Source organism: Bombina bombina, chromosome 2, assembly GCF_027579735.1.
Source record: "Bombina bombina isolate aBomBom1 chromosome 2, aBomBom1.pri, whole genome shotgun sequence".
Classification (NCBI taxonomy): Eukaryota; Metazoa; Chordata; class Amphibia; order Anura; family Bombinatoridae; genus Bombina; species Bombina bombina.
The window spans coordinates 666,669,329-666,682,095 of record NC_069500.1 but is presented as its reverse complement, the minus strand read 5'-3'; the positions used below and the strand labels follow the sequence as shown (position 1 = coordinate 666,682,095).

The following is a 12,767-nucleotide window of genomic DNA, read 5'->3' as shown; positions in this document are numbered from 1 at the left end:
GATGGTTGCAACAATGGACATAGTTCCTTTTGCACGAATTCATCTAAGACCATTACAACTGTGCATGCTCAGACAGTGGAATGGGGATTATACAGACTTGTCTCCGACGATTCAAGTAGATCAAAAGACTAGAGATTCACTCCGTTGGTGGCTGACCCTGGACAATCTGTCACAGGGAATGAGCTTCCGCAGACCAGAGTGGGTCATTGTCACGACCGACGCCAGCCTAGTGGGCTGGGGCGCGGTCTGGGAATCCCTGAAAGCTCAGGGTCTATGGTCTCGGGAAGAGTCTCTTCTCCCGATAAACATTCTGGAACTGAGAGCGATATTCAATGCTCTCAGAGCTTGGCCTCAACTAGCAAAGGCCAAATTCATAAGGTTTCAGTCAGACAACATGACGACCGTTGCATATATCAATCATCAGGGGGGAACAAGGACTTCCCTGGCGATGAAAGAAGTGACCAAGATAATTCAATGGGCGGAGGATCACTCCTGCCACTTGTCTGCGATCCACATCCCAGGAGTGGAAAATTGGGAAGCGGATTTTCTGAGTCGTCAGACATTCCATCCGGGGGAGTGGGAACTCCATCCGGAAATCTTTGCCCAAATAACTCAATTATGGGGCATTCCAGACATGGATCTGATGGCGTCTCGTCAGAACTTCAAGGTTCCTTGCTACGGGTCCAGATCCAGGGATCCCAAGGCGACCCTAGTAGATGCACTAGTAGCACCTTGGACCTTCAACCTAGCTTATGTATTCCCACCGTTTCCTCTCATCCCCAGGCTGGTAGCCAGGATCAATCAGGAGAGGGCCTCGGTGATCTTGATAGCTCCTGCGTGGCCACGCAGGACTTGGTATGCAGACCTGGTGAATATGTCATCGGATCCACCATGGAATCTACCTTTGAGACAGGACCTTCTTGTTCAGGGTCCATTCGAACATCCGAATCTGGTTTCCCTCCAACTGACGGCTTGGAGATTGAACGCTTGATTTTATCAAAGCGTGGGTTTTCAGATTCTGTAATAGATACTCTGATTCAGGCTAGAAAGCCTGTAACTAGAAAAATTTACCATAAAATATGGAAAAAATATATCTGTTGGTGTGAATCTAAAGGATTCCCATGGAACAAGATAAAAATTCCTAAGATTCTATCCTTTCTACAAGAAGGTTTGGAGAAAGGATTATCTGCAAGTTCTCTGAAGGGACAGATCTCTGCTTTATCTGTTTTACTTCACAAAAGACTGGCAGCTGTGCCAGATGTTCAAGCATTTGTTCAGGCTCTGGTTAGGATCAAGCCTGTTTACAGACCTTTGACTCCTCCCTGGAGTCTAAATCTAGTTCTTTCAGTTCTTCAAGGGGTTCCGTTTGAACCCTTACATTCCGTAGATATTAAGTTATTATCTTGAAAAGTTTTGTTTTTGGTTGCAATTTCTTCTGCTAGAAGAGTTTCAGAAATATCTGCTCTGCAGTGTTCTCTGCCCTATCTGGTGTTCCATGCAGATAAGGTGGTTTTGCGTACTAAGCCTGGTTTTCTTCCGAAAGTTGTTTCCAACAAAAATATTAACCAGGAGATAGTTGTACCTTCTTTGTGTCCGAATCCAGTTTCAAAGAAGGAACGTTTGTTACACAATTTGGACGTAGTCCGTGCTCTAAAATTCTATTTAGAGGCTACTAAAGATTTCAGACAAACATCTTCCTTGTTTGTTGTTTATTCTGGTAAAAGGAGAGGTCAAAAAGCGACTTCTACCTCTCTTTCCTTTTGGCTTAAAAGCATTATCCGATTGGCTTATGAGACTGCCGGACGGCAGCCTCCTGAAAGAATCACAGCTCACTCCACTAGGGCTGTGGCTTCCACATGGGCCTTCAAGAACGAGGCTTCTGTTGACCAGATATGTAAGGCAGCGACTTGGTCTTCACTGCACACTTTTGCCAAATTTTACAAATTTGATACTTTTGCTTCTTCGGAGGCTATTTTTGGGAGAAAGGTTTTGCAAGCCGTGGTGCTTTCCATTTAGGTGACCTGATTTGCTCCCTCCCTTCATCCGTGTCCTAAAGCTTTGGTATTGGTTCCCACAAGTAAGGATGACGCCGTGGACCGGACACACCAATGTTGGAGAAAACAGAATTTATGCTTACCTGATAAATTACTTTCTCCAACGGTGTGTCCGGTCCACGGCCCGCCCTGGTTTTTTAATCAGGTCTCATGAATTATTTTCTCTAACTACAGTCACCACGGTATCATATGGTTTCTCCTATATATATTTCCTCCTGTCCGTCGGTCGAATGACTGGGGTGGGCGGAGCCTAGGAGGGATCATGTGACCAGCTTTGCTGGGACTCTTTGCCATTTCCTGTTGGGGAAGAGAATATCCCACAAGTAAGGATGACGCCGTGGACCGGACACACCGTTGGAGAAAGTAATTTATCAGGTAAGCATAAATTCTGTTTTTTAACCCCTAATCTGCCGACCGCCACCTACGTTATACTTATGTACCCCTAATCTGCTGCCCCTAACACCGCCGACCCCTGTATTATATTTATTAACCCCTAATCTGCCCCCCACAACGTCGCCGCCAGCTACCTACAATAATTAACCCCTAATCTGCCGACCGCAAAGCGCCGCCACCTACATTATAGCTATGTACCCCTAATCTGCTGCCCCTAACACCGCCGACCCCTATATTATATTTATTAACCCCTAATCTGCCCCCCTCAACGTCGCCGACACCTACCTACACTTATTAACCCCTAATCTGCCGACCGGACCGCACCGCTACTATAATAAAGTTATTAACCCCTAATCCGCCTCACTAACCCTATAATAAATAGTATTAACCCCTAATCTGCCCTTCCTAACATCGCCGACACCTAACTTCAATTATTAACCCCTAATCTGCCGACCGGAGCTCACCGCTATTCTAATAAATGTATTAACCCCTAAAGCTAAGTCTAACCCTAACACTAACACCCCCCTAAATTAAATATAATTTAAATCTAACGAAATTAATTAACTCTTATTAAATAAATTATTCCTATTTAAAGCTAAATACTTACCTTTAAAATAAACCCTAATATAGCTACAATATAAATTATAATTATATTGTAGCTATTTTAGGATTAATATTTATTTTACAGGCAACTTTGTAATTATTTTAACCAGGTACAATAGCTATTAAATAGTTAAGAACTATTTAATAGTTACCTAGTTAAAATAATAACAAAATTACCTGTAAAATAAATCCTAACCTAAGTTACAATTAAACCTAACACTACACTATCATTAAATTAATTAAATAAAATACCTACAATTACCTACAATTAACCTAACACTACACTATCAATAAATTAATTAAATACAATTCCTACAAATAAATACAATTAAATAAACTAGCTAAAGTACAAAAAATAAAAAAGAACTAAGTTACAAAAAATAAAAAAATATTTACAAACATAAGAAAAATATTACAACAATTTTAAACTAATTACACCTACTCTAAGCCCCCTAATAAAATAACAAAGACCCCCAAAATAACAAAATGCCCTACCCTATTCTAAATTACTACATTTCAAAGCTCTTTTACCTTACCAGCCCTGAACAGGGCCCTTTGCGGGGCATGCCCCAAGAAATTCAGCTCTTTTGCCTGTAAAAAAAACATACAATACCCCCCCCCCAACATTACAACCCACCACCCACATACCCCTAATCTAACCCAAACCCCCCTTAAATAAACCTAACACTAAGCCCCTGAAGATCTTCCTACCTTGTCTTCACCCTACCAGGTTCACCGATCCGTCCTGAAGAGCTCCTCCGATGTCCTAATCGAAGCCCAAGCGGGGGGCTGAAGAGGTCCATGATCCGGCTGAAGTCTTCATCCAAGCAGGAGCTGAAGAGGTCCATGATCCGGCTGAAGTCTTCATCCAAGCGGGAGCTGAAGAGGTCCATGATCCGGATGAAGTCTTCTATCAACGGCATCTTCAATCTTCTTTCTTCCGGATCCATCTTTCAGACCTCCGACGCGGAACATCCTCTTCTCCCGACGCCTACTAGCCGAATGACGGTTCCTTTAAGGGACGTCATCCAAGATGGCGTCCCTCGAATTCCGATTGGCTGATAGGATTCTATCAGCCAATCGGAATTAAGGTAGGAATATTCTGATTGGCTGATGGAATCAGCCAATCAGAATCAAGATCAATCCGACTGGCTGATCCAATCAGCCAATCAGATTGAGCTTGCATTCTATTGGCTGATCGGAACAGCCAATAGAATGCAAGCTCAATCTGATTGGCTGATCGAATCAGCCAATCGGATTGAACTTGATTCTGATTGGCTGATTCCATCAGCCAATCAGAATATTCCTACCTTAATTCCGATTGGCTGATAGAATCCTATCAGCCAATCGGAATTCGAGGGACGCCATCTTGGATGACGTCCCTTAAAGGAACCGTCATTCGGCTAGTAGGCGTCGGGAGAAGAGGATGTTCCGCGTCGGAGGTCTGCAAGATGGATCCGGAAGAAAGAAGATTGAAGATGCCGTTGATAGAAGACTTCATCCGGATCATGGACCTCTTCAGCTCCCGCTTGGATGAAGACTTCAGCCGGATCATGGACCTCTTCAGCTCCCGCTTGGATGAAGACTTCAGCCGGATCATGGACCTCTTCAGCTCCCCGCTTGGGCTTGGATTAGGACATCGGAGGAGCTCTTCAGGACGGATCGGTGAACCTGGTAGGGTGAAGACAAGGTAGGAAGATCTTCAGGGGCTTAGTGTTAGGTTAATTTAAGGGGGGTTTGGGTTAGATTAGGGGTATGTGGGTGGTGGGTTGTAATGTTGGGGGGGGGTATTGTATGTTTTTTTTACAGGCAAAAGAGCTGAATTTCTTGGGGCATGCCCCGCAAAGGGCCCTGTTCAGGGCTGGTAAGGTAAAAGAGCTTTGAAATGTAGTAATTTAGAATAGGGTAGGGCATTTTGTTATTTTGGGGGGCTTTGTTGTTTTATTAGGGGGCTTAGAGTAGGTGTAATTAGTTTAAAATTGTTGTAATATTTTTCTTATGTTTGTAAATATTTTTTTATTTTTTGTAACTTAGTTCTTTTTTATTTTTTGTACTTTAGCTAGTTTATTTAATTGTATTTATTTGTAGGAATTGTATTTAATTAATTTATTGATAGTGTAGTGTTAGGTTTAATTGTAACTTAGGTTAGGATTTATTTTACAGGTAAAATTGTAATTATTTTAACTATTTTAGCTATTAAATAGTTCTTAACTATTTAATAGCTATTGTACCTGGTTAAAATAAATACAAAGTTACCTGTAAAATAAATATAAATCCTAAAATAGCTATAATATAATTATAATTTATATTGTAGCTATATTAGGATTTATTTTACAGGTAAGTATTTAGCTTTAAATAAGAATAATTTATTTAATAAGAGTTAATTAATTTCGTTAGATGTAAATTATATTTAATTTAGGGGGGTGTTAGTGTTAGGGTTAGACTTAGCTTTAGGGGTTAATACATTTATTAGAATAGCGGTGAGCTCCGGTCGGCAGATTAGGGGTTAATAATTGAAGTTAGGTGTCGGCGATGTTAGGGAGGGCAGATTAGGGGTTAATACTATTTATTATAGGGTTAGTGAGGCGGATTAGGGGTTAATAACTTTATTATAGTAGCGCTCAGGTCCGCTCGGTAGATTAGGGGTTAATAAGTGTAGTTAGGTGGAGGCGACGTTGTGGGCGGCAGATTAGGGGTTAATAAATATAATATAGGGGTCGGCGATGTTAGGGCAGCAGATTAGGGGTACATAGGGATAATGTAAGTAGCGGCGGTTTACGGAGCGGCAGATTAGGGGTTAATAATAATATGCAGGGGTCAGCGATAGCAGGGGCGGCAGATTAGGGGTTAATAAGTGTAAGGTTAGGGGTGTTTAGACTCGGGGTACATGTTAGAGTGTTAGGTGCAGACGTAGGAAGTGTTTCCCCATAGCAAACAATGGGGCTGCGTTAGGAGCTGAACGCTGCTTTTTTGCAGGGGTTTTTTTTCAGCTCAAACAGCCCCATTGTTTCCTATGGGAGAATCGTGCACGAGCACGTTTTTGAGGCTGGCCGCTTGCGTAAGCAACTCTGGTATCGAGAGTTGAAGCTGCATTAAAAATGCTCTACGCTCCTTTTTTGGAGCCTAACGCAGCCTTTATGTGGACTCTCAATACCAGAGTTATTTTTATGGTGCGGCCAGAAAAAAGCCGGCGTTAGTTTTTCGGGTCGTTACCGACAAAACTCCAAATCTAGCCGACTGGCAAGTGAAAAGAAAGCTAAAACTGCCTTGTTTCACTTTAAGGTGGTTTTCACTTTACAACGGGGCTCCGGTCCCTAATCCGCTGTTTGAGCAGAGTATACCTGTACATATTTTTCTGTAATTTCTCTATAAAATAGTGTCACATTCTTCTGTCTATTTTTTAAGCAGGGTAATTTTGGCAATTCATATTTTAATACTATGGTAACATCCAATTTGATTCCACTACCTAAAGAATAAAATGGCAGTGAGAACTGTATAAAATACATTTTCATAATGTCTTGTGCACAATAGAATCATAGAGGCCTGTGTTATTGTACACAAAATGCTGTACATTGCAAAGGCTATCCAAAAGAAGGGGATTTGATTCCAAAGCAGTATAGCTGCAAAATGTTGTTTACATTGTTTACATTGAGATTATCTGTGTGAGTACAGTGTAAAGTTTAAAGGGACAGTCTAATTCAAATGTGTTTTTTGTGTAAAAAGATAGGTAGCGCCTTTAATACCCATTCCCGAGCTTTGCACAACCAACATTGTTAAATTAATATAATTTATAAGAACAAAAATCCATAGCATTTTATAAGTTTTTCAAAGCAAGATAAAAGCTAGTTAAAGAGACAGTCCACACCAGAATATTTGTTGTTTTAAAAGATAGATAATACCTTAAAGGGACACTCAGGTTAAATTAAATTTTCATGATTCAGATACAGCATGTAATTTTAAACAACTTTCCAATTTACTTCCATTAAAAAAATGTGCACAGTCTTTTATATTTACAATTTTTGAGTCACCAGATCCTACTGAGCATGTGCAAGAATTCACAGACTATACGTATATGCATTTGTGATTGGCTGATTGCTATCACATGGTACAAGGGGAGTGGAAATATATATAACTTTGAAATTTGTTGATTATGCAAATCTAATGTGTTGACTGGGCCTTTAATTACCCATTTCCCAGTTTTGCATAACCAATAGTTATAATTATACACGTTTTACCTCTGTAATTACTGTGTAATCTAAGCCTCTGCAGACTGCCCCCTTATTTCAGTTCTTTTGACAAACTTGCATTTTAGCGAATCAGTGCTCACTCCTCGGTAAATTCACATGCTTGAGCTCAATGTTATCTATATGTAACACATGAACTAACGCCCTCTAGTGGAGAAAAACTGTCAAAATGCATTTAGATTAGAGGCGGACTTCAAGGTCTAAGAAATTAGCAAATTAACCTCCTGGGTTTAGCTTTCAACTAAGAATACCAAGAGAACAAAGCAAAATTGGTTATACAAGTAAATTGGAAAGTTGTTTAAAATGACATGCCCTATTTGAATCATGAAAGTTTTTTTGGACTTGACTGTCCCTTTAATGTGTACTATATAGATAACACTGAGCTGACTCTCGTTGAAGTGTGAGTGATCACTGATTGGCTAAATTCATGTATGCACACACCTCTGAGAACAGGGGGATTGGTGCAAAGCCTTAGATACAAGGTAATCACAGATTTAGCATTTTATTGTGAAAGGATAAATATGCTTTGTGAGAATTGCAATACTAAATGTACTGTTTGTCCCATAACAAAATGCTATTCTAAAAAATAAGGAAAAAAGCGCCCAAGAGAAAATAGACCCTGCTGGTACTGTGAATATCCCCTCCAAGATTAACCAAAATTTAGACTAAATAAAAATAAAAAGTAACAGCGCTAATAAGCGAGGATCTTACAGATAAAATAACCACACTCAAGCTGGATATAAATAAGATAAATCAGCGAAAATTAAAAAAACATATATACATTTATTAGTCTGTTAATATTTAACACATACATTCTCTAATACTCTAAAATAAGGGACGTCTCCCTACTAAAATCAATCAGCAGTTGAAAACATGGAAACTCATATGAGAGGATAAGCCTAGAATCTCATATTAAAATAATAGGATTCTTAAAGAATAGGGTTGTCACCAACAGTCCAGATGAGTTAGAAAAAATGTTGTAACCACAAATAAGTGGATAATAGGCTGTACCGTCTTTTAGTATCCAAAAGTGCACTTCATACGTGTAAACAAGAGAACGTTGATCATTTCAGAAATGTTACCTTCTTGTATGGTGAGAAAGCTGTGTTCCCTCTGTATTCCCTCGGCGGATCACACCACGTCTAAATAGATTGCTGGAGGGAGAAAGACAGTTAGTATCTATACCTTATCTTTGGCGGATATCCCCGCGCCCGGGCGGATTATGCCGCTTGTTGTTGTCCGCGGCTAGGATCGAATCACGTGACCTACCGTTAGCGTCACGGTCAAAGGTCAGAAAGTGTCAGTCCAGGTAACTGAGGATAACAATAGCGCTATTGTGAAGAAAATGTATCTCTGGCAACCACTTACATTGGTGGATGAAAGAAAAGTTCTCCTGTAGTGTAGAAAGTTTGCAAGAATCCGGTTGGTATTCGTGTTCACATACACCTCCCTCCGTTCAGAATTAGAACTCCTCAGGGTTGGTGTACCTTCAAACACAAGTTGTGGTTGTACTTTTACACTGAGGCGTGTAAAAGTACAACCACAACTTGTGTTTGAAGGTGCATCATAACAACGCCAAGGACCCCTGTTAACCCTAACTGCCCCTAAATTAACCCTAAATATTGCTGTGGAGTTATTGTGTTAATGTAAATTTATTATAATAGTTATTAGGTAAATAAAGCGGGTATCACTTCCCTGTGTATGATCATGGATAACCAGGCTTTTGTCAGATATGCAACTATTAGGCAAATACCACAATACAAAATGCAGCATACTCTGTTCTATGCACTGTGTTGTATGTATTTGCCTTGGTTTTTCATATACAAAAGACCGGTTATCCATATGATATAGGTAAGAAATAGATGTAACGCTGCATTGTGTGTCAGGACGAGTCGGACAGTGACTAAGGAGTCAGGAATCGGATCAGTGGAGCATCCGTAATAAGAGAATCTGCAGCTTGTCCCTCATGCATCACGTGCCCAACAAGTGAACTGATAAATTGGTTCATGAACTGGTTCAGTTAAACGAACAGTCTGAAATGAACTGATTCATCAAGATGAATCAGACTTCCCATCTCTACTGACACACTGAACTGAACTGAAAGTACTAGTAGCTGGTGGGCGGGAGCTCCTCCTCCTGTAGATAGGTCATCAAAACAGAACTAGCTAGGGAAGGGGTAGGCTGATCTGTTAGGGGGAGGATTCATGATTAAAGGACAGTATACACCAATTTTCATATAACTGCATGTAATAGACACTACTATAAAGAAGAATATGCACAGATACTGATCTAAAAATCCATTATTAAACCTTTTAAAAAAAACTTACTTAAAAGCTCCAAATTTAGCACTGTTGATGAAATTAGCTGGAACACCCTGTAAAAGGGGCTTGGTGCAGATGCACCCCCCCCCCCTTCCCAGCATAGGAAGACAGATTAGGCAAACAGAAGCAAGCAGTGGTCTGTATACATCTGACACTTTGGGGCTTGGGTAGGAGTCTGAAAACAAGCACAATGTTATTAAAAAATAAGCAAAACTATACATTGATACAAAAAAACTCCCAGGTGGTCTGTATAAATGGATCATCTACAAAACATTTATGCAAAGAAAAATCTAGTGTATAATGTCCCTTTAATGTGGAATAGCTTGATTATAATTATTTATATATCGTGCGCAAGATTTAGCAAATCAATAATACACCTATAGGAGCAGGGGGATTGTGGGTATATGATATGTACAGTATATACATTGCTTAATGAATATGTATTCTATAGTATAATGTTAGAATATGTATGTAAACTTTAGGCGTGATTGTAAAAATATTGTATTGTGTCCTTAGGCGTGTTTTTTTTCTAGGGTTATAGGCACTCCCCCCCGACATTATCCCATCATTGAAATCACGCGATCGCATGAACGATTGCGTGATTTTACTTATTTCTTTTCATCAGACAAATAAGTCTGGGCGGGAAGGGGTTAATATTGAGAACACGATTGTGCATTCACAATATTCATATTTCATAATATTGTGATTGTGCAATCATGTTTTACTTAGATTAATATAGAACGCGTTTGCTACCGTGCAATCACAATATTCTCTCTCTGTCTATTAATATTAATGTAGAACACGTATGTTACAGTACGATTGCGCAATTGCAGTATTATGGAAGTAGTATGGAAATATGAATATTGCTATCCTGTAACAAAAAACATGCTTTTTAAAATTACGCCTAAAGTTTACATACATATTCTAACACTAAACTAACTATAGAATACATATACATTAAATAATGTATATACATAAGTCATATACCACATCCTCAGCTCCTATAGTTTTAATAGGAAGTTTTTTTTTGTGTAAGCCGGTGAGGTAGGTTGGTAAATGCCCTGACTACAAAAAAGCCTGTTTAAAAGATCCAAGATCACAGGTTCAAATCCCGGCAGGGCCGATTCAGCCCTTCATCCTTCCGAGGTAGATAAAATAAGTACCATTAAATTGGGTAATAATAACAACTATTACTTTTCAGCTGCCGATTTGGTTAATTCCGAGAGCAAGCGCTGAAAAAGCGATTTGAGTCCCACTGGGAGAAAGGCGCTATATAAATACTAGTTATTATTATTATTATTATTATTATTAAAATGTTGTTCACAGACATGCCGAATATATAGGCGTTCTGTTGGAGTTTCAAGGGTGTTCCATGGGAGTAACCTGTATTTTAATGGTGAAACATTGCTGTGGGTTTCTAATATTCAAAACACTGTCCTATAGTTTTAGCTTTACCTTTTTCAGCCATATCAGTATCGCCAGCTTTTCAGTGGCAATATTTCCTAGTGAAACAAAGCTAGTGAATGTACAGTGAAACTGAATTTACATATGCATAATTTGAAGTGTTACTACAGAGAAAACATTTTTTATTTTTGCGAATACACAGTCTCCGCTTGATTTAAAGTCAGCCCTCCTCCCGGGGGCTACATCGTAGCTCAGTGACAATGTAGGTAAACTTTTCCTGAAGTTGAGACCCCCATTCTATCCTATGGGAGATACATCGCCACTCGTCAGCAAGGTTTAGACCACTTTTTTTTTTTAATATATCGCCAGATCGACACTGAGATGTAATAATACATACTTGCCGCCATGTTTTTTGTGATCATATTAACCTGTGTAAAGATTTTTTTTTTGTCTTTATAAAATTTAAAGTTTACAATTTTTGTTTAAAATGTAATTCTCTGAATTTTCTATCTTTGAAGGCAAGAATGATGTTGTCAAATTCTAAAGAATCTCCATTCCAGCCTATTGAGGCTGCACTGGGTCGGCTTCTCTTCGGTTGCCAATGTGAAACATCAGGCACAGCAGGAAGCAAAGGACAACCTTCCAAGCAACCCTCAGAAAAGGAAAGTGAAAGTGCTACGAAGCAACAAGATAAAAAAAAAGACTGAGTGGGTTGCAAAGCTAATGTGTATTTAAATACTGTAAATGATTGAAAAAAACATTCACTGCCACTTACTGTGAAAGCACAAATGTGACTAGTTACTTTTTTACACTAATCTGAGTCAAATTTGCTGTGATTTGCATACCTCAAATTATATAAATTTGTAATATGATATAGTTCCTATTTCCCTCACTGTCACATACTGGTAAACTCTACTAAGCAACAAAAGACCATGTCTACAATACAGGCTGTGCAAAGGAAAAGCTTTACAAAGTTGTTTATTTATTTTGAATTATGCCTGCTATCAGATAGGAATGTTGTGTATTTTTCGATCCAGACAGAACATACAATTTATAACAACTTTCCAATTTATTTCTATCAAATTTTCTTTGTTTTATTGTTGTTTTTTGTTGAAAAGCAGGCATGTAAGTACATGAGTGTGCACGTGTCTGTAGGACTATATGGCAGTAGTTTTGCAACAATGTTATACAATAGCAAGAGCACTAGATGGCAGCACTATTTCCCGTCATGTAGTGCTCCAAATATGTGCACAATATCTATCTAGATATCTGTTCAACAAAGAATAACAAGAGAACAAAACAAATTTAATAATAGAAATAACTTGGACACTTTTTTAAAAACTGTATTCTCTGAATTATTTTATTAAAAATATTTGATAATTTGTGAATAAAATAAGCATATTTATAATTAAATTAAAGATCATAATTTAAATGGAAGTATGGTTTTGATATATATATATATATTTTCTGTAAATGTATATACATAAATATCTTTTGGCACATTGGTTCCTTGATTATTTTTTGTAATATAATTTTTATTGAGGTTTAAACCACAAATAAACAATACATGTGACACTACAGAGAATTGCTAACGTAAATGTATCTTAATGATTAAAAAAAAACAACACAAATAGGTACTAAAAATAGGAATTATTAAGACTGAGCATACAGATGCATAAAGTTATTCAAACAGAAAACAGTATAACATCTCTATGCATTATGCATTGTAGAATTCACATTCAAACACA

The 12,767-nt window shown here is 38.6% G+C and overlaps 1 protein-coding gene across 1 annotated transcript in view; it reads left to right on the top strand.

The window, feature by feature from the left end:
• The window catches only part of TMEM38B (transmembrane protein 38B), a 266,479-nt gene extending 253,960 nt beyond the window's left edge, over positions 1-12,519 (top strand). Inside the window, exon 6 of the mRNA XM_053702612.1 lies at positions 11,538-12,519. Within this exon, the coding sequence (XP_053558587.1) occupies positions 11,538-11,726 (189 nt within the window). The 3' untranslated portion in view covers positions 11,727-12,519. The remainder of the gene's footprint in view (positions 1-11,537) is intronic.
• The last annotated feature ends 248 nt before the right edge of the window (positions 12,520-12,767 follow it).